Source organism: Schistocerca gregaria, chromosome 4 (genome assembly GCF_023897955.1).
Source record: "Schistocerca gregaria isolate iqSchGreg1 chromosome 4, iqSchGreg1.2, whole genome shotgun sequence".
Classification (NCBI taxonomy): Eukaryota; Metazoa; Arthropoda; class Insecta; order Orthoptera; family Acrididae; genus Schistocerca; species Schistocerca gregaria.
This window is the reverse complement of record NC_064923.1, coordinates 707,431,941-707,455,711: the sequence shown is the minus strand read 5'-3', so window position 1 is coordinate 707,455,711 and position 23,771 is coordinate 707,431,941. Positions and strand designations below refer to the sequence as shown.

The window sequence follows — 23,771 nt, the reverse complement described above, 5'->3', positions numbered from 1 at the left end:
TCTAGTGTCAGTACAAGAGATGCAGCTGCAAAACCGAATGTTGACCATAAGACTGTCTGGTGAGAGTTACACGAGGACCAGCTGCAGCATACATGCAGCTGCAACACAGAATGTTGACCACAAGACTGTCTGGTGACGCAGATGACAACAAGTATTGTAGATGACACAAGTATTGCAATAAATAGTATGTCGAGTGTAGTTATAGGAAGATCTGCTAATGATTTTTTCATGGATGTTAATAAATGGTTTAAAGACAACTCACTGACATTAAACTTCGAAAAGACTCACTATATGCAATTCAGAACCTGCAAGAGCTTTCCACCCAGCATATGCATAAAGTACGAAGAAGAGCAGATAGAAGAGGTTGATAGTCTTAAATTCCTGGGATTACAACTTGATAATAAATTCAGTTGGGAGGAGCACACCACAGAACTGCAGAAACGCCTTAACAAATCTGTATTTGCAATTCGAGTGTTAGCAGACATAGGCGACATAAAAGTGAAAAAGCTTGCATACTTTGCCTACTTTCATTCCATAATGTCATATGATATAATATTTTGGGGTAAATCTCCAAGTCAAACAAAAGTTTTCAGAGTCCAAAAGCGTGTAATACGTATTATTTGTGGAGTAACATCACGGACGTCTTGTAGAAACCTCTTCAAAGAACTGGGTATACTAACTACTGCCTCTCAGTATATTTACTCCTTAATGAAATTTGTCCTAAATAATATATCTCTTTTTCCAACAAACAGCTCAGTTCATACATACAATACCAGGAACAAAAATGATCTGCACAAGGACTTAAAATGCTCTTAATTTAGTGCAAAAAGGGGTCCACTACTCAGTAACACTCATCTTCAATAATTTGCCAGCAAACATAAAAAATTTAGTTACAAATAGAGATCAGTTTGAAAGGAGACTGAAAGACGTACTAGTGGCCAACTCCTTCTATTCCATTGACGAATTTTTTAATAGAAACAAAGGATGTGTTGTATATATTTATACTATTAGTATTGTTATTTCAGCTTAAAAAAAATAAAAAATAAAAAATAAAAAAAGGTGACATGTTCCACATCCACGAGGATCTCCTCAACACGGATCTATGGAACGAAAACTAATCTAATCTAAGTGTTACACGAGGATCAGCTGCACCACACCGTTTACAGCGTGTGCAGGCACTATCAGTAACTGATTTTCCTGTACAGGTACTCGTCTGCGACAAAGTGACAACCCTAATTTTAGTGGAACGGTGCTGTTCACAGATGAGGCGTCGTTTCAAAGAGATCAGATTGCAAATTTTCACAATCGGCATGTATGGGTAGACTCAGTACTCGAGCAACTGTAGAAGCAACTCATCAACAGAGATTTTCTGTCGATGTTTGGGACGGCATTGTTGATGACTGGTGGGGCCTCATTTGCTTCCACTCAGGGTCAACGGACAAAGTTATCATAATTTCGTAGAGAATGTTCTAACTGATCTGTTAGCAGATGTGCCTTTAACAGTGGGACAAAACATGTTCTTGATGCACTATGGAGCATCACCTCATTTTAGAATTAATGTCTGTCGAATTCCAAACAACGGATTCGGCAACAGATGGATAGGCGGAGATAGACCAATTGCCTGGAATCCATGCTCTCCGGACCGAAACCCAGTGGACTTTTATTTGTGGGGGTATTTGAAAGCTCTTGTGTATGGAACCCCAATACAAGATGCTCAGCGTCTCCGTGCCCGTATTATGGAAGACTGTGAAGACATACGCAATACTCCAGTGATACATCACCGCAACCAAGGCGGGTTGATGCATATTGTATCAATGCCCACGGACGGCATATTCAACATTTCCTGTGAGGAAGAGGCGCGCGTGATATGCTCGTTCATTGTGTTCCTGTTTCCCATGATTAATGAGTTGGAGAAAATGAGTTGTAACATGGAAACACAGCGTTTCGAGACCAATGTTCATATAATGTAATTTCTTCGTCTGTATATGAGGAATATGTCCAGCAATTGCTGCTGTACATTTTTTTACACCCTGTTTAGCGTGACTACAGCTTGGGATGAAGGCCATGCTAAGTTACGTAAATATAAATTTAACGGCTGTATTTGTAAAGCAACAACCAAACGAAGCAGTACATGTGGTAGATTTCAGACGTTAACTTTCTTCACTCGTCGATAATAGCTTGTTCTGCCGTCATGAAATGGGATCTGCCCTATCTTCCTTTCTTATAATATTGCTGATAGCTACTACTCCATTAGATATGTATGCTTGAAAATGACACACTATAGGAACTGCAATCGAAGATGCGAAATACGTGTATTGAGAATGATAAAGCGATATTTATCATATTGAAAAATGTTATGAAGTCTGTGGTTCCTTGTTTCATGACATAGTTCCAAAACGTATTGTTTACAGATGAGTCTCGTTTGGAGCTGTTTTATACCGATAGTCACTTACATGTTAGACCTTACACTAAATAGCAATCCCTTCACTATACAAGATGAATGAGCTGCCCTACCGGATGCAATCCACAATGCCTTCAAGTACAACGCAAAAGATTTCCATATTTTCTCTCTCTCATTACGTGCTAACTATTAGTCCTACAGAAAAATGAACAAGATCTGTTTTTAGAAAATGTACTTAAATTTTGTACTGCGATACGTTTTCGCTAAAGGCCGCAGATTCCGAATTACTAAAGAAAACGTACAACAGTCACCTTCCAACGCGATTATCTTGAGTAACTTAAAACTTTTGGCCTCCAGTGTAAAATTTAACTACATTAAATTTCGCACAAAAAGCTCTTATCCATTTTTTCTATAGGACTAATATTTTGCTCGTAGTGAGCGAGAGAACACGAAAATCTCGCACATGGTTTTTGAAGACACTGTGGGTTGCATAAAACACATTAGTAGGGGCAGCTGAATCACCGTACATATAGTGTATACAGGGTGTTTTAACCTGAGAGGCAACTAAGTGTCTCGAAAACGACGCATCGTATGACAAAAATGTTTTAGTGAAAAGTTAGTATAAGTAAAGGAGACATCTGTCTGTGCTACAACTGGCCATTTCCTAACACCCCTCCTGTGTGGGCAGTTCAACTTAGTGTTTTCAAATGAGACCCCTGCCACCATTTTTATTTCGTATTCCGATTCTACACTGACAAATACATGCGGTTAACTGAGTCTATTGTTTTCAGTTTGTGGTATATGGCGCTGAAATCGACAAACATCGCGTGTGCCTATTTTAGCAATTAAAAGCCGAAGCATTTCATTCTACATTTCTTATACGATGTAAGTTAACCATTACGTTCTAACAGCTGAGTTTGATATTCAAACATTAGTTGAGTGTTGCAAATGTGATTGCACAGTACAAATACTATGGATAGACATTGACATTTCTGGCAAATAAGCTACTTGAATGGTAATGTAGCTTTCTTTTCCTTATGGGGTTGGTTGTGGTGAGTCCCCAAACCATCGGAATGCTCGATTTCGGTGCTCATCCTCGAACCCAGCCATTGGGATGACTGATTGCGGTGTGTGTTTCCATCCAACCGCTATAACGCTGACGCTGGCCGCTATACGTCCACCGGCTGTATAAAATCCAGAAGCATTGTATTGCAGTAAAATGTGCATGAGGTGATACTGATAGGCGCTGCTGGCATGGATAATCACTGATACTAAGCACTATCGTGGTGCGAGGCAAGGGGCGTCACTGAAATCCAAGCAACCAGATGGAAACAGAAAACTATTACATCCGCGTCTTTGTTCCTGCATCACGCTAATCGTATGCTCTAACTAAACATTGATGCGGCTAACCATATTCTACTGTACAATCAAATTTGAACACTAAATTAAATTTCGAAAATAAATACCAACAGGTAAACACAAACCAATACCTTAATATCTTAGTTGTAAAAGTAGGTACACTTGGTTAGTGATTACAGTGCCACGTACCACGAATGGAAAACAATTGTTGAGTTAACGGTGTGTAGTCTTTGGTGAAGGATTCTGAATACGCAGTATAAATGGTGGTGGTGGTGGGGGGGGGGGGGGGGGTTCCCATTGTAAAATACAAAGCTGAAGCTGCGCACCTACGAGAGGTGGTTAGGAGGTGCCCACTTGTAGCACAGACGGATGACCCCCTTTACTAATATTAAATTCTCACCCAGAGTATTTTTGTCACACGATGCGTTATTGTTTTAGAGACACTGAGTTGTCACAAGTTACAATAAACAGAGCGTATCTTCTAAGAGTCATCAGGCAAATTTTCTCTGCTTTTGCGGCAGATATTTGCAAATTGGTTTTTTGCAGTTTGTACCTGGAGTCAACACAAACAAACACTGCTTGCACGTCTTTTATGCGACGTCCAATGTCGACGGGAAGCGTTGTTTTTTTGGTTTGTCACAAACGAAATTATTTTTAAAGTGGAATTTTCCGTGCCCATTCTATAGAGTGGTCCCCGATTAGTCTAGTGCGATTTTCCTTTTATCGCTATGCATTGACATGGAGAGTAAAACACGAGGAATGTCCAGTACTCCAGCACTGCCCAGGCTACCACCACGAAGCAGAGGTGCTCAGCCGCTGCTGGAGTAATAGTTATTCTTCACGTTTTACCACCCCTATTAACAGGTATCAATAAAAAGAAAATCCCACTAGACTAATCTGGAGCCGCTCTATCGAATAGGCACGTAAAATTCCTGTTTAAAAATCATTTTGTTTGTAATGGAAACAAACCGCTGCTTACGGTGGACATTGGACGCCTCACGACAGACGTGATGAACAGTAATTGTTTGGGCTGACTCCAGGTACAAACCGCAAAAACGAATTTGCAGATATCTGCCAAAACGACAGAGAAAAATACGCCTGACGACTATTAGGTTGCGTTCATCTTTTTCCAAGTCGCTTTGAATGCTTCGCAGCTCCAGCGACCTCTTCTTCCCCAAAATCTCATGTAAAAGCTCAAAGGTATAATATAAATTGAGATTAACTCTGATATGCATATTGTATCATCATATCTCAAGACAAAAGTGAGTCTTTTTATTACATAAACACGGCAAGGAAATTTACTTTACCAGATGCCTTTCCTCTATTGAATGACTTTAGTTGATTTTCCATTACACGATAACTTATGCCAGTATCTGCCATTTAGCGGTTGGTGCGATGACTGAAAGGAAAGAAGTCTTCCGCTGTAACAGACTGTCGGAAGACCGAATTTTTTCTCCGTGGCGACTTCCGTTCCGATGCCCGTTTGGTCACTGAGCAACTGAATAGATGATTTCGATCCGCATACTGATTTTAAGTAAGATAAAAATTCTTGGATTTTTCAGTCAGATTTCTTTTCTTAATTTTACTTTCGAACTGATTGAACGCTTCTCTCATGTTCATCTTGGCGAGAAGAGGAGCTCTGAGGGCAGATCAAGGCCATGTACTCCAGTAAAGATGCCAGAGTACCCATTCATTACCTTGGGTTCGGTCTGCAGGCGGTCCTGGGGGTTGTTCTTTAAGTTATCTACATCTACATGCATCTACATCTACATCTACATGACTACTCTGCAATTCACATTTAAGTGCTTGGCAGAGGGTTCATCGAACCACAATCATACTATCTCTCTACTATTCCACTCCCGAACAGCGAGCGGGAAAAACGAACACCTAAACCTTTCTGTTCGAGCTCTGATTTCTCTTATTTTATTTTGATGATCATTCCTACCTATGTAGGTTGGGCTCAACAAAATATTTTCGCATTCGGAAGAGAAAGTTGGTGACTGAAATTTCGTAAGAAGGTCTCGCCGCGACGAAAAACGTCTATGTTGTAATGACTTCCATCCCAACTCGCTTACCATATCTGCCACACTCTCTCCCCTATAACGCGATAATACAAAACGAGCTGCCCTTTTTTGCACCCTTTCGATGTCCTCCGTCAATCCCACCTGGTAAGGATCCCACACCGCGCAGCAATATTCTAACAGAGGACGAACGAGTGTAGTGTAAGCTGTCTCTTTAGTGGACTTGTTGCATCTGCTAAGTGTCCTGCCAATGAAACGCAACCTTTGGCTCGCCTTCCCGACAATATTATCTATGTGGTCCTTCCAACTGAAGTTGTTCGTAATTTTAACACCCAGGTACTTAGTTGAATTGACAGCCTTGAGAATTGTACTATTTATCGAGTAATCGAATTCCAACGGATTTCTTTTGGAACTCATGTGGATCATCTCACACTTTTCGTTATTTAGCGTCAACTGCCACCTGACACACCATACAGCAATCTTTTCTAAATCGCTTTGCAGCTGATACTGGTCTTCGGATGACCTTACTAGACGGTAAATTACAGCATCATCCGCGAACAGTCTAAGAGAACTGCTCAGATTGTCACCCAGGTCATTTATATAGATCAGGAACAGTAGAGGTCCCAGGACGCTTCCCTGGGGAACACCTGATATCACTTCAGTTTTACTCGATGATTTGCCGTCTATTACTACGAACTGCGACCTTCCTGACAGGAAATCACGAATCCAGTCGCACAACTGAGACGATACCCCATAGGTCCGCAGCTTGATTAGAAGTCGCTTGTGAGGAACGGTGTCAAAAGCTTTCCGGAAATCTAGAAATACGGAATCAACTTGAGATCCCCTGTCGATAGCGGCCATTACTTCGTGCGAATAAAGAGCTAGCTGCGTTGCACAAGAGCGATGTTTTCTGAAGCCATGCTGATTACGTGTCAATAGATCGTTCCCTTCGAGGTGGTTCATAATGTTTGAATACAGTATATGCTCCAAAACCCTACTGCAAACCGACGTCAATGATATAGGTCTGTAGTTAAATGGATTACTCCTACTACCCTTCTTAAACACTGGTGCGACCTGCGCAATTTTCCAATCTGTAGGTACAGATCTATCGGTGAGCGAGCGGTTGTATATGAGTGCTAAGTAGGGAGCTATAGTATCAGCGTAATCTGAAAGGAACCTAATCGGTATACAATCTGGACCTGAAGACTTGCCCGTATTAAGCGATTTGAGTTGCTTCGCAACCCCTAAGGTATCTAATTCTAAGAAACTCATGCTAGCAGATGTTCGTGTTTCAAATTCTGGAATATTCTTTCATGTTTAGCAATGATTTGTATAAGAGAAAACTGTCAAGTTGTGCCGCTGTTGAGTCAGTTCAGTGCTACGTGTATATAAAACAGCAGTCTGGTATTTCAGTTGTGGAGTGCGAAATTAGCAACGAGGTGCAGCGTGACTAATACCTGTGCGTCTGGACGCGACTACGTACGATGCGGTCTGAGAACAGAGACGATACTCACGATGTGGGGTGCGAAGCGACGATGTGGTCGCCGTCGGCCTCCGTGAGTGCCGCCTGCGACTCGCCGATGCGCGTCGCGTCGCCTCCCAGCGTCTTGAGGTCATCCACGCTGCTGCTGCAACACACCGATGTCACTCTGATAAATGTTTGGTGGGATCTCGCAAGAAGAGACCAAGAAATCAAGGCTCTAGAGTAGGGAGCTGAGTTGCGACACAGCTGTCCCATGTGAGGGGAAACGTATTCAGTTGGTATGTCTGCCTTACCACAAAGAGTAGATAATCGTGCACTGACAGGAAGTTTTATTGACCGAAATGATGTGCTGACACACTCTAAAGTGATTACATTTCATAGAAATAATGTTACTGGATCACGGTTCAAGGTAAGTTATTACGAAGTTTCGGGAAAACGAAAATCTCCTCTATAAAGACAAACATGACTTGCGAAACGCCTCGCTCTATTCCTAAACTCTAGAGCGCGCTAGACAACGGCGCCAAGGTTGATTATGTGTACCTTGACTTTTGAAAAGCAATAGATGCACTGTCAAATGATTCAAACGGCTCTGAGCGCCATGGGACTTAACATCTGAGGTCATCAGTCCCCTAGCACTTAGAACTACTTAAACGTAACTAACCTAAGGACATCACACACCTGCGACCGTAGCGGTCGCGCTGTTCCAGACTGGAGCGCCTAGAACCGCTTGGCCACACTGGCCGGCCGATTATTAGTCTAAGTTCGCCCTCGTCGGCACCTCTTGATCGTATCAGTTCCCAGCCGGATTCATTTTGGATCTAAAATATTTCTTTCGTTGCAATAAACACCCCACTATTGGTGGATTGTACGTATCTTTGCGATATACAGTGCGTGACAAAAAAAGTGAAGTAAGCCAAGGTCGGTTGCCAATTAAGCTTCGTGCTTCGGCGGGAATGTAAGTCACAGCGTCACATCTCGAGCGCTCGCAGTGAAGGATACAGAGATGCCACGTATGCGTGTGAGACAGCGTTATCTGAAGGGCTCATTATTGTGTGTGTCCATTTGCTCGGCTGATGTAATCGTGTAGTATCAAGATTTGAAGGGAATTTGGATGTGACAGTGACTCCATGTCGGACTGCAAGGGAAGGGAATGTGATGGCAGGCATACTCGTCAATGTTCTGGTCGACCACAACTGACGACCAGAAGGGAGGATCGCCGTATTATGGGCAAGAACGTCGTTCCCCCTTAACATCTGCGCCAGCCACCCGCGAGCAATTAATGCTCTCCCTGAAAAATTATGTGTCATCCTGTACCGTTGATCGTAGAGTATCACCAGTCAGACTAAGGGATTACTTTCCGATGTGTAGGCTGCCGTGATTGGGAAGGATGAACTACTGATGAATAATGTCGCATTGTGAGATTTTCACTCTGCAGCGGAGAGTGCGCTGATATGAAACTTCCTGGCAGATTAAAACTGTGTGCTGGACCGAGACTCGAACTCGAGACCTTTGCCTTTCGCGGGAATGTCTCGATTCGGCACACAGTTTTAATCTACCAAGAAGTTTCATGTCAGCGCACACTCCGCTGCAGAGTGAAAATCTCATTCTGGAAATATCCCCGAGGCTGTGGCTAAGCCATGTCTCCGCAATATCCTTTCTTTCAAGAGTGCTAGTTCTGCAAGTTCGCAGAAGAGCTTCTGTAAAGTTTGGAAGGTAGGAGACGAGGTACTGGCAGAAGTAAAGGTGTGAGGAGGGGGCGTGAGTCGTGCTTCGGTAGCTCAGTTGGTACAGCACTTGCCCGCGAAGGCAAAGGTCCCGAGTTCGAGTCTCGGTCCGGCACACAGTTTTAATCTGCCAGGAAGTTTCAATGTCGCATTGTGTTCAGCAGTTTTTTTCTGTTCTGCACTACCACCAGATGACCACCACGGGCGAGTAGCACAGCTGTCTGGGTAGAGGCTCGGCTGTGTAACTCCTGATGTTATGGCGGAGGAGCCATCAGGTATGACTTCAGATCGTGGATGGAAGTGCTTAGAAGAACTCCGATAGCACAACAGTATGTCACGGACATCCTGCGTCCTGTCTCTTATACTACATTGTCATGGTATCATTTTCCAGCAGAATAAAGCTTGTCCATGCAGTCTTGAAGAAGTAGTGTTGTCCTTCCAACGGAAAGACAGTGCTGACTCTCGACATGCAGACAGGTAATGGGCCACAAGAGACTAAACCCACCGCAGAGTCAGTCGAAGTTTTGAAGAATATTGGTAGGTAGGTCATCACAGAGCAGATCCACTGCAGTTTTGGTAGACATTGTGGTATTGGTGGGCCATCAGAGGTGCAGACCCACTGCAGTCCTTGTAGAAATAATGGTATTGGTGAGTCATCAAAGGTGTAGACCCATTGTAGTCCTTGTAGAGATGGCCAGCAGCCATCTGCTGTGTCTGTGCAGGTGCACAATCACCATCGAAGAGTCTTGCAGAGAATATAGCAAGTCCATAAACCACCACTTGTGCACTCACAAAGTTTTTTTTTAATTGTCCTTAGAACCAGCAATGCTGTTAACCAGTCCCTTGCTGAATTATTAACACACGTGCAAACATTATCAGTCCCTACGTCTCACATATTGCCCATATACTATGACCAACAGAAACGTGTGCAGTGAAATGTAACTTACAAGTTACTTAATTTGATGAACTGGTGTCCATTACAATTTTATAAAATGAGAATACAATTACAGGCATACAGAAAACATCATAAAAACATAATAATACAGCTAACATTTGTAGTAATAGGGGCTCTACAAAACAATATGTATAAACATGTACATCAGTGTTACAAGTATTATGACATAAGTGCATATATAAAAAATCAGAATAACTTTTGAAACATCAACTTTACACATGAGCATTAAAACAAAACAGAATAAATAATGTCTAAACATCAGAAAAATTCTAGAACGTAAATCTTATTAGCTAAACACATAAAGAAAGGAAAAACACAAATTCACATAACATAATAACACAAAGGTACAGGACAGGGTTTGTTTTCAGTGTGACATTTGGTACTGCAGTCCAACCCAAAACTTCATTCCTAAGATCGTCCCTCTTATTTCAACATTTGCTCCAGCCAAAAAAAATATCTTATGCAAGCATGCTTTCTGTATTCTGTTCACATCCTCTTTCAAAAATAGTTTTTCTCCACTGTACACTACTTTTTTGGCCAAACCATTTTCTTATATTTTCTCAATGCATTTCTTCCAATTCATCATAGCTAGTTTCTTATATAGACTACCCCCTCTTAAGCTAACTTAAATCTACTGAGCTCAGATATATATACCAAGGGGCGCGGCAATGCAGCAGCACATAACAAATTAACACAAACAGCAAGGACAAAAAAATGCAAATTGGCAAAGAAAGCAGCACTAAATCTAAATTAGCAGAGAAATTGCAATATTACAACTAATATGAGCCAATGTGCAGCAACAAGAAAAGTAAATCAGTAGTAAAACTGGCTTAACAGAGTAATACAAAGTGAAATTTAGTAGCACTATGCCTGACAAACAGCAGCAGCAAATGCAATAACTTATACCTAAACATGACAAATCTCAAGCAGAAAAAATTTTTCAGTAAAAATGGCCATGTCTAATACCTATGTCACATCTTAACACTAGTGTGATGCATCAAAAAAACTTACTATGCAAGAAAGTTACTAAGTTATTAAAAAATTATTTATGGAACTCCTTTGAAAGGAATGTCTATTTGCGCTCTCTTTTCTACGAAGGTACATCATAAAATTATTGTTTACTGGGTCTGTAGACAGAAAATAGTGACATTAGTACATCTATTGAATTTTATTTTAACCAATGCTGCAGTGCAGCTAGAGACTAAATATTAACAAAATGAGCAAATATGTACAAAGGAAGGCATAAAACATCATTCATTAGCCATATGGCAATTCATAAGATAGTAAAAAATTCTCTCAATTCTCGTAGAAAGACGCTTGTCATAATCAGGTGTGCAGATGTAAGTATCTTTCCAAGTAACGACAGTGTCGTATTTGCGATGCTTTCTACAAAGGAATGTCAATAGCGAGGATAATGCTCACTTTTTTTTCTCCACCTAATGGCTTTCTTTTGTCCGACGACTATCTCTCAACTTGGCGCCCACAACGCATTACGTGCAGGTGGTCACTTAACTTTCTTACCGAAATATTTACCACAGCAGTTTGCGCTACAGTGATAGTCTCATATAAAAATGTCGAGAATTTGCGTTTCAAATCTGTAGAAACAAAATCCTATTGATATAACAGTGACCAAACAAATTATCGTCGGTATTGTAATACATTCACGCATTTACATACATTTCATAACTCTTAAAGTACGATTCTTGGTTTCCAACAACCTTTTTCACAAACCAGAGTCCCTAACCACTACTCATTATTCATTGCTTTATTACACATATACATATTCGTAGACACTTCTTCAGTATTTCATCATAATAAATACGTAGCATAATCAAATTCCTCATATAGCATCAACTTATTGATCATAAACATACCGCAACAGCGTAATACACATCGTCATCATAACGTCATAAAACCTCAACCAAATCTCAAAATCGTCGTAGCTTCCTCCAATAATTTCAAAACCTAAAAAATTCTCTGCTCATTTCAATAGTGTCATCTACCTCAAACGTACTTTAAAAATCATGATCTCATACCAAATACATCATTCAAAGCTCTCATAGTATCACAATGGTTCCGAAAAGATATGAACATTTCACAAAGTATAGACAAAATACAATTTCATAAGTGTGAAGTTATCCAACTGTGTAATTACGTAAACATCTGTCACTGATGTATAAAATAAATATTTGTCTCTCTCAGTTAAATGATCAGATAGCTGTGTAATTCTGTGTTAGAGAAATATGGTACCGATGTGTAAAGTTGTATAAGCAAATACCATATTAGGTAGGGCTCCTTGTGTTTGCTAAACACATGGTACACAAAGTAAGCGTGTACCCCCTTTAGGATTAATGTAATTATACCTTCAGGTGTTACAGATTATAGCATTGGAATGAAATGTATCATGGAAAACTTTCTTTGTAATTCAAAAATCTTGAAAAATAAATGGTTCAAGTACAAAATTAATCACTCAAATGTGTGTCGTGTAGCGCTAAATGTGCGTCTTGCTGTAAGATAATTCTGTGAAAGTGTCGTAGTTATCGTCCTCCGAAAGCTAAGTTCCGCAGAAGTCAATGTACCTACCTCATGATAAACAAAAGTGAAATGCTCTGCGTATAAATATATTAGTTATTACGCTTATTGCCGTGATGAAGAAAGTACTGTGCTGTAACGTATTGTTGTGCTACAGAAAAGGCTGTCTCATTGTAGGTATACCACAAAAGTTACTACTAGAACATGTTTTCCTTTCCAGAAGAATTCAGAAAAACTGTGCAGATATAAAACAGAAACACCGCAAAAGCAACATTGTTAATTGTCACTCATTGGTAGCGTCGTGATAAAATCGTGTAGCTGTCAAAAAACCAAATACTAAGTCATCTTTAATGTCACAAAAACTATTTCAAATAAGGAATGTCTTTTCCAGTAAACCAAAATGTTGCATTAAAATCTCACTAGCAGTATATGTTCTAAGTATGTAAGCCTTATAGTCGTTAGTAATCGTGCAACTATCAAGCAAAAATGCACACACACAGTAACACTGTGTCCTCTGTTCACTATCTCAATGCAGTGGTAATTACTGTCTGAATATGTTCCGTAGGTTACAGAGCCCCCCCCCCCCCCCCCCCCCCCATGAACCATGGACCTTGCCGTTGGTGTGGAGGCTTGCGTGGCTCAGCGATACAGATAGCCGTACCGTAGGTGCAACCACAACGGAGGGGTATCTGTTGAGAGGCCTGACAAACGTATGGTTCCTGAAGAGGGGCAGCAGCCTTTTCTGTAGTTGCAGGGGCAACAGTCTGGATGATTGACTGATCTGGCCTTGCAACATTAACCAAAACAGCCTTGCTGTGCTGGTACTGCGAACGGCTGAAAGCAAGGGGAAACTACAGCCGTAATTTTTCCCGAGGGCATGCAGCTTCACTGTATGATTAAATGATGATGGCATCCTCTTGGGTAAAATATTCTGGAGGTAAAATAGTTCCCCATTCGGATCTCCGGGTGGGACTACTCAAGAGGATGTCGTTATCAGGAGAAAGAAAACTGCCGTTCTACGGGTCGGAGCGTGGAATGTCAGATCCCTTAATCGGGCAGGTAGGTTAGAAAATTTAAAAAGGGAAATGGATAGGTTAAAGTTAGATATAGTGGGAATTAGTGAAGATCGGTGGCAGGAGGAACAAGACTTCTGGTCAGGTGACCACAGGGTTATTAACACAAAATCAAATAGGGGTAATGAAGGAGTAGGTTTAATAATGAATAGGAAAATAGGAATGCAGGTAAGCTACTACAAACAACATAGTGAACGCATTATTGTGGCCAAGATAGACACGAAGCCCACACGTACTACAGTAGTACAAGTTTATATGCAAACTAGCTCTGCAGATGACGAAGAAATTGAAGAAATGTATGATCAAATAAAATAAATTATTCAAATAGTGAAGGGTGACGAAAATTTAATAGTCATGGGTGACTGGAATTCGGTAGTAGGAAAAGGGACAGAAGGAAACGTAGTAGGTGAATATGGACACGGGCAAAGAAATGAAAGAGGAAGCCGCCTGGTAGAATTTTGCACAGAGCACAACTTAATCATAGGTAACACTTGGTTCAAGAATCATAAAAGAAGGCTGAATACATGGAAGAAGCCTGGAGATACTGACAGGTTTCAGATAGATTATATAATGGTACGACAGAGATTTGGGAACCAGGTTTTCAATTGTACGACATTTCCAGGGGCAGGTGTGGACTCTGACCACAATCTGTTGGTTATGACCTGTAGATTAAAACTGAAGAAACTGCAAAAAGGTGGGAATTTAAGGAGATGGGACCTGGATAAACTAAAAGAACCAGAGGTTGTACGGAGTTTCAAGGAGAGCATAAGGGAGAAATTGACAGGAATGGGGGAAAGAAATACAATAGAAGAAGAATGGGTAGCTTTGAGGGATGAAGTAGTGAAGGCAACAGAGGATCAAGTAGGTAAAAAGACGAGGGCTAGTAGAAATCCTTGGGTAACAGAAGAAATATTGAATTTAATTGATGAAAGGAGAAAATATAATAATGCAGTAAATGAAGCAGGCAAAAAGGAATACAAACGTCTCAAAAATGACATCGACAGGAAGTGCAAAATGGGTAAGCAAGAATGGCTAGAGGACAAATGTAAGGATGTAGAGGCTTATCTCACTAGGGGTAAGATAGATACTGCCTACAGGAAAATTAAAGAGACCTTTGGAGAGAAGAGAACCACTTGTATGAATATTAAGAGCTCAGATGGAAACCCAGTTCTAACCAAAGAAGGGAAAGCAGAAAGGTGCAAGGAGTATATAGAGGGTCTATACAGGGGCGATGTACTTGAGGACAATATTATGGAAATGGAAGAGGATGTAGATGAAGATGAAATCGGAGATAGGATACTGCGTGAAGAGTTTGACAGAGCACTGAAAGACCTGAGTCGAAACAAGGCCCCTGGAGTAGACAACATTCCATTGGAACTACTGACGGCCTTGGGAGAGTCAGTCCCGTCAAAACTCTACCATCTGGTGAGCAAGATGTATGAGACAGGCAAAATACCCTCAGACGTCAAGAAGAATATAATAATTCCAATCCCAAAGAAAGCAGGTGTCGACAGATGTGAAAATTACCGAACTATCAGTTTAATAAGTCACAGCTGCAAAATACTAATGCGAGTTCTTTACAGACGAATGGAAAAACTAGTAGAAGCTGACCTCGGGGAAGATCAGTTTGGATTCCGTAGATATGTTGGAACACGTGAGGCAATACCGACCCTATGACTTATCTTAGAAGAAAGATTAAGGAAGGGCAAACCTACGTTTCTAGCATTTGTCGACTTAGAGAAAGCTTTTGACAATGTTGACTGGAATACTCTCTTTCAAATTCTGAAGGTGGCAGGGGTAAAATACAGGGAGCGAAAGGCTATTTACAATTTGTACAGAAACCAGATGGCAGTTATAAGAGTCGAGGGACATGAAAGGGAAGCAGTGGTTGGGAAGGGAGTGAGACAGGGCTGTAGTCTATCCCCGATGTTATTCAATCTGTATATTGAGCTAGCAGTGAAGGAAACAAAAGAAAAATTCGGAGTAGGTATTAAAGCCCATGGAGAAGAAATAAAAACTTTGAGGTTCGCTGATGACATCGTAATTCTGTCAGAGACAGCAAAGGACTTGGAAGAGCAGTTGAACGGAATGGATAGTGTCTTGAAAGGAGGATATAAGATGACCATCAACAAAAGCAAAACGAGGATAATGGAATGTAGTCGAATTAAGTCGGGTGATGCTGAGGGAATTAGATTAGGAAGTGAGACACTTAAAATAGTAAAGGAGTTTTGCTATTTGGGGAACAAAATAACTGATGATGGTCGAAGTAGAGAGGATATAAAATGTAGACTGGCAATGGCAAGGAAAGCGTTTCTGAAGAAGAGAAATTTGTTAACATCGAGTATAGATTTAAGTGTCAGGAAGTCATTTCTGAAAGTATTTGTATGGAGTGTAGCCATGTATGGAAGTGAATCATGGACGATAAATAGTTTGGACAAGAAGAGAATAGAAGCTTTCGAAATGTGGTGCTACAGAAGAATGCTGAAGATTAGATGGGTAGATCACATAACTAATGAGGAAGTATTGAATCGGATTGGGGAGAAGAGAAGTTTGTGGCACAACTTGACCAGAAGAATGGATCGGTTGGTAGGACATGTTCTGAGGCATCAAGGGATCACCAATTTAGTATTGGAGGGCAGTGTGGAGGGTAAAAATCGTAGAGGGAGTCCAAGAGATGACTACACTAAGCAGATTCAGAAGGATGTAGGTTGCAGTAGGTACTGGGAGACGAAGAAGCTTGCACAGGATAGAGTAGCATGGAGAGCTGCATCAAACCAGTTTCAGGACTGAAGACCACAACAACAACAGGTTACAGACTGTGTAACGTTCCCTGGCAGCACACACAATATTAATAAAATGAAATGACATTTAATTGTACTATGTACGCCGCTATGAAGCAATTCGAATGTACTGTAATTGTTTATCAAAAAATGTTATTTAATTTTGTGTGAAGGACGTTGGTTATTATTGTAATATTTTCTGTAATAATATTCTCGATGTATTTACGATTGTAATTTTTCTATACTCATAATGTAATTACGAAATATGTTAATATCTGCGATGAAAAAATGTAAAATATAGCCACAGATGAAAATAATGTTGTAAGATTACAAAGAGATATTCAAAATCAGCTGTAGTATAAAAAGCGCTACATAATGTGTATTCTTTGTCGTCTTCCTCTAGAGCCGAGAGAGAGAGGATTCCGTGACGTAGCATTATATGAATGAGTAGACTTCGTTTGTCTGTATCTATCTTTAGCCGCCATTAGAGGAGAAATCATAAAGGTGTGTAATTTTGATTATTGTTATGGTCTAAATACATTATAATTTATCAAAATTGTGTATTACTAATATAAATTAGCTTGCCCATGTCATCTATAATATTTCTTTAAAGAATTTTCAGCACTTTTAGCGATTATCGTTGGTGTTGCTGGGCTGTGCCGCGACCGAACGATTTGCCGCTATAAAATTAACCAAACCCGTAAATCGGGAGCAGGTAAAATTAGCAGTGAATTACGAAATATTTTTCTTTTTCAGCGATCCTGAGGCTGACTGAATTTATTACTGGTTTTACATTTGTGCATTCATAGGCGGATAATTAACGTTGAAGTTGTTAATCTGTTGGTTCTTTCCATTTCTAAAGCAAATAACTTAAACGTATAGTGAAGTGTGTTTTGTCAATGATAATTAAACGTTCAGGTCGGCTTGGCTGTATTTAACCATTTTTATGCTAAAAGAGACAGTCTTGTGTTCCCTAGCTAACGCCGGGAAAGAATTCAGTAAATATTCAAAAAAAAAAAAATCCACTGCATCTAGAAAATGTGTGCCAAGGCCGAAATACGTAAAAAAAATTAATTTAAATAAGTTTCAAATAAATGTTATTAATCAGTTAGTTTAAATTTATCAGCATTACAGGGTTGCTAAGGTTCACGTAATTTTAAATGTGCTTAATTCTGTCTAAATGAATTTTTATGACCACACGTAAATAACGATTTCTACAACAAAGTTTGTACTGAAAGAGTAAATAACATAAATATTTAAAGCCACTTCCCCCCCCCCCTCCCATGTTTTCATCCATTCATTCATTGTTACATAATAAATATGTCTTTCTTTTTTTTCCATTAAAACTGGATAGTTAACTTCAAAACATTATTGCATGACAATAGTTTCAAAGTGTGACAACATATACTAGTAACGTGAAGTGAAAAGTTTTATGGCAAAGACAAAGTTAAAAAGCCGATTATCTTTCAATTAACGGTTTTACATGTGAAAGGTGGTGTAAACCTTTACTCTTCCTAGTACTCAGAGTTTCAACTTGAACGCAATTATCATGCAGTGTACGTCAGTAAGAACACTGGAACTTTTCTGAAGGTTAGCGTCTATGTTATTTTTCTCTGAGCCAGTCGGCGCACGTGGCAGCCTGCGGTGCGAGTCATTGTCTGCTATCTCTTTGTTGGCGTGTGTCGTTATTGGGATTAGGAGACCTAACTTCTACAAATTCACCTTGTCGAGAGTGCCCTGCTCTGTTTGAATCCCGCCAGTTCTGATGGAATTCAGGTCTGTCGTTTTGTCTGTAGTTTACATAGTTTCTTGTTTGTCTCTCATGTGGTGGAGAATTTCTCCCGGAATCGTAACTGCGCGATGAACTGTTGCGTCTGAAGTTATTCTGTCTCCCTTGATAATAATTGATCTTGTACTTCCCGGATTTCTCTTTGGTGTTGCGTATTAATTTGATTCTGATTTTGTTTGAATTTCCTAATTTGTTCGAACTCTTCTGTGTCATTAAAGACTACCGGTTTTGTGTCATTCAGATTATCATCTACCTTCGTAGATAAATTAGTGAACTGATCCGAAAGTTCGGCTACTTTCTCCGATAGTGAACACATTTCCTCAGTGTGTTTTTCTGAACCAAGTTTCAGAGTGTCCATTTGTGTTGAAATCGAATCTACTGTGTCCTTTAAGTTTTCCTGAGTTCTTGCAAGTTGCGTAACCGAATCGGTGGATGCAACTGAGTCAATTTTAGCTTGCACGGTCTCATGATTTTCATGAACAATAGTTTGCAGTTCTTTTATGGCTGCTTCGTGATTCTGTAATGCATTTTCATGCCGCAAAAAAATAGGTTGGAAATGCTCACAAATTTGTGTTTTTACGTCATTACAGACTTTTTGACATTTCGATTCGATTTTATGTAACTCAGTAGTTAAATCTTCATGTGTTTGTTCAAGCGTATGTTCCACTGAGTCTAACGTTTGAAGCTTTTGTTCCATTGTGTCTAACTTTTGAAGCTTTTGCTGCGTTTGTGTCTGATTTTGTTCCATTTGTTGCGGTAATTGCAATAATAATGTATTAGTGTCTGGAATCTGTTTCTCTATGCTTTTTGGCAGTGCATTTTCACCGGCAAAATTCACATTTTGACAAGCAGAAAATGTGTCTTGACTCATTTGAGAAAACGGCGAGGACCTAAAACCTGGACCTACAGTATTTACAATATTGTGTTCCGTCATTTCGGATTCCTGAGGCGAGCTGTTGCCGACCGATCGATCGATAATGCTTCCCTGTTCACTAATTGTTTCTCAGTTTACTTTGGAGCCTAGTATTACGTTTTTCACACGCCATTATTGTCACAATATTTCACACGACAACACAGAATAGCACAATTTGAAGAGCAAAATAAAAAAACACATTAACATAGCATTGAAAATAATATCTAGTTAATTGCAAGCGCAGCTGCGAAATAGTTGGTGCAAGTCTACAAGCATGCCACAACTATTTTACTGTACAACAATGAAAAACTAGAACTCCAAACGAAATTGTAGAGAGAATCTCCTTTGTAGTTGTAGTCTTTCATTGTTGTACAGTAAAACAGTTGTGGCATGCATGTAGATTTGCACAAAGTATTTCGCAGCTGCGCTTGCAATTAACTAGATATTATTTTCAGTGCTATGTTAATGTGTTCTCTTATTTTTGCTCTTCAAATTGTGTTTTTCTGTGTTGTCGTGTCAAATATTGTGACAATAATGGCGTGTGAAAAACGTAATACTAGGCTCCAAAGTAAACTGAGCAATGACAGTGAAGACGAAAGCAGTATGTTAGCGCCACCATGTAATGAATTAACTAATGTTCAAAGTAGTAATTTGGTAATAGTGCATAGGGAAATGGAGCAGGCTGCAAATAATGGTGTAGACAGTGAAACAATTAGTGAACAGGGAAGCATTATCGATCGATCGATCAGCAACAGCTCGCCTCAGGATTCCGAAATGACAGGACACAATCTAGGAAATACTGTACATTCAGGTTTTGCGTCCTCACCGTTTTCTCAAATAAGTCAAGACACATTTTCTGCTTGTCAAAATGTGAATGTTGCCGGTGCAAATGCACTGTTGAAAAGCATAGAGGAACAGATTCCAGACACTAATACATTATTATTGCAATTAATGCAGCAAATGAAACAAAATCAGAGACAAACACAGCAACAGTTAGACAAAATGGAACAAAATCTTCAAAAGTTAGACACAATGGAACAAAATCTTCAAAAGTTAGACACAATGGAACAAAAGCTTCAAAAGTTAGACACCACACTTGAACAAACACCTGAAGATTTAACTAATGAGTTACATAACATCGAATCGAAATGTCAAAAAGCCTGTAATGACGTAAAAACACAAATTTGTGAGCATTTCCAACCTATTTTTTCGCGGCATGAAAATGCATTACAGAATCACGAAGCAGCCATAAAAGAACTGCAAACTATTGTTCATGAAAATCATGAGACCTTGCAAGCTAAAATTGACTCAGTTGCATCTACCGATTCGGTTACGCAACTTGCAAAAACTCAAGCGATCTTAAAGGACACAGTAGATACACTGAAAATTGGTTCAGAAAGACACACAGAGGAAATAATTTCACTATTGGATAAAGTAGCCGAATTTTCAGATCAGTTCACTAACTTATCTACAAAGGTAGATGATGATCTGAATGACACAAAACCTGTAGCCTACACTGACACTGAAGAGTATGAAGAAATTAGAAAATTCAAACAGAATAAAAATCAAATCAACACGCAGTACAAAAGAGAAATGCGGTAAGTACAAGAACAGTTGGCTCAAGTAATACAAAAATTACATACTTCAGAGGACACTCGCGCCCCAGTACGGAAGAGGGACATAGCAATACAGAACAACCAAAAAATAATAACACAGGGCATTTCGGAAATCATGAAAGAAATTGGCAAGGTACACTGAATTTTGAGATGGAACCGCCGAAACGATGTAACAATGACCGACATGCGACTCGCCGACATGATTATTTTGACTATAAGCTGTTCATTACTACACGTAAATTCAAAACACTTAAGAATTCTGGCAACGACATTCATCCACAAACGTGGCTTCATCAATTCCCTCATTGTTTTCCTCCCAACTGGTCATTAGAACACAGATTAGAATTTATGTGTGGCTACTAAGAGGATGAACCAACTGTAAGAATGCGATCGGTCATTCACGATTGCCACAGTGAAGGAGAATTTTATCATGCCTTTCTCTCAGCATATTGGTCTCAAGCTACACAAGACCGAGTAAAACATGGCACCATAATGATGAAACACTTCGAACAATCTGAATTTTCCAGTCTTGTGAAATATTTTGAAAACATGTTGCACAAGAATCAGTACCTGTCAAACCCATACAGCCCCTCAGAACTCATCCGCATTTGCGTAATTAAATTACCGGAACATTTACGGCATATTATTTTGGCAGGACGTTGCAAAGACGACATTGAAGCTTTTCAGGGGCTCTTACAAGAATTAGAAATTGACACTTACAATCGCAGAAAGCGAAAACAGGAACACAACAATTACAGGTCACATCCGTCGCAATTCCGCGATGAAAGAAATAATAACTAGACACGACAAGGCTATTCTCACAATACAAATCGTCACCAAAACAGACACCACCCTTATGACAACCGTTGGCAGAGTAGTAATAATTACAGGGAAAGATCACCTCTCCGCGGTAGTGACTATCACAGAGACAATCAGAGAAACAAACAATATGGGAACCAAAAGAATTACTATCAAGGGAGACAGAATAATTTCAGACGCAAGGGTGCACCGCGCAGTGATAATTCAGGGAGAAATTCTCCACCGCTTAACCGACAAGAAAGAATCTACAGGAACTACCGACATGACGACAGACGATATAATCATAACGACAGACCGGAGATTCATCAGAACTGGTGGGATTCAAACAGGGCAGGGCCTTCTCGTCAAGGTGAATTTGTAGAAGTTAGGTCTCCTAATCCCAATAACGGCGCGCGCCAACAAAGAGACAGACAATGACTCGCACCGCAGGCAGCCGCGTGCGCCGGCTGGCTCAGAGAAAAATAACATAGACACTAACGTTGAGAAAAATTTTAGCCTTCCTTACCGACGTATATAACATGATAATTGGTTTGCAGTTTAAACTCTGTCCACTAGGAAGAGTAAAGGATTGTACCACATTTCACATTTAAAACCATTTATTGAAAGATAATCTGCTTTTTAACTTTGTCTTTGCCAATAAAATTTTTCACTTCACACTACTAGTACAATTTGTCAGACTTAGAATCTGTTAAGATGCAACAATGTTTTGAAGTTAACTATCCAGTCTAGAACCTATGGAACATTTTAAACAGAAATTAAGAATGCATTGTTATAGTGAACAGACTACACAGTGTTGTTTTTTGTACATTCTTGCTTGTTAGTTGCACGATTACGTAACGACTATAAGACTTACATACTTAGAACATTTACCAGTACTGATAATGAGATTTTAATGCAGCATTTTGGTTTACTTGAAAATACATTCTTTATTTGAAGTACATTCGGTGAGATTAAAGATGACTTAGCATTTCGTTTCTCTGATAGCTACACGATTATATCACGATGCTACTAATATGTGACACAATTTACATTGTTGCTTTTGCGATGTATCTGTTTTATATCTGCACAGTTTTTCTGTATTATTCTGGAAAGTAAAACATGTTTTAGGCGTAACTTTTGTGGTATAGCTACAATGAGGCAGCCTTTTCTATAGCACAACAATACGTTACAGTACAGAACTTACTCATCACGCTAATAAGCGTAGTAACTACGATATCTATACAGCAAAACGCACATTTAGCGCTACAGGACACACATTTGAGTGATTAATTTTGTACTTGAACCATTTATTTTTCAAGATTTTTGAATTACAAGGAAAGTTTAACATGATACATTTCATTCCATTGCTGTAATCTGTAACACCTGAGGGTATAATTACATTAATCCTAAAGGGGGTACACGGTTACTTTGTGTACCATGTGTTTGGCAAGCACAAGGAGCCCTAGCTAATATGGTATTTGCTTATACAACTTTACACATCGGTACCATATTTCTCTAACACATTAATTACACAGCTATCTGATCATTTAACTGGGAGAGACAAACATTCGTTTTATTACATCAGTGACAGATGTTTACGTAATTATACAGTTGGATAACTTCACACTTACGAAATTGTATTTTGTCTGTGCTTTGTGAACTGTTTACATTTTTTCGGAACCATTGTGATACTATGAGAGCTTTGAATGACATATTTGGTATGAGATCATGATTTTTAAAGTACATTTGAGGTAGATGACACTTTTGACGAGAACAGAGAATTTTTTTAGGTTTTGAAATTATTGGAGGAAGGTACGACGATTTTGAGAGTTGACTGAGGTGTTATGATGTTATTATTACGATGACTATGTGTATTATGCTGCTGAGGTATGTTACGATCAATAAGTTGATGCTATATGAGGAATTTGATTATGCTACGTATTTATTATGATGAAATATTGAAGAAGTGTCTACGAATATGTATATGTATAATAAGGTAAGGAATAATGAGTAGTGGTTAGGGACTCTGGTTTGTGAAAAAGGATGTTGGAAACCGAGAATCGTACTTTAAGATTTATGAAATGTATGTAAATGCGTGAATGTATTACAATGCCGACGAAAATGTTTTGGACACTATTATATTTATAGGATTTTATTTTCTACACATTTGTAACGCAAATTCTTGACCTGTGAAATTTTTTATATGAGACTGCCACTGTAGTGGAAACTGATGTCATAAATATTTTGGTAAGAAAGTTAAGTGACCACCTGCACGTAATGCGTCGTGGGCACCCAGCTGGGCGAGAGCCACCTTGAAACAAGCCATT

General features: G+C 39.5%; 1 protein-coding gene across 4 annotated transcripts in view; it reads right to left on the bottom strand.

Moving 5' to 3' along the window:
* The window catches only part of LOC126266685 (proton-coupled amino acid transporter 1-like), a 421,916-nt gene that overhangs the window by 121,483 nt on the left and 276,662 nt on the right, over positions 1–23,771 (bottom strand). For 2 of the 4 annotated variants that reach the window (XM_049971110.1, XM_049971112.1), the window contains one exon: positions 7,296–7,409. In XM_049971110.1, coding sequence (XP_049827067.1) covers positions 7,296–7,409 — 114 coding nt within the window. The remainder of the gene's footprint in view (positions 1–7,295; positions 7,410–23,771) is intronic. The other 2 variants (XM_049971111.1, XM_049971113.1) reach the window with 1 other exon arrangement.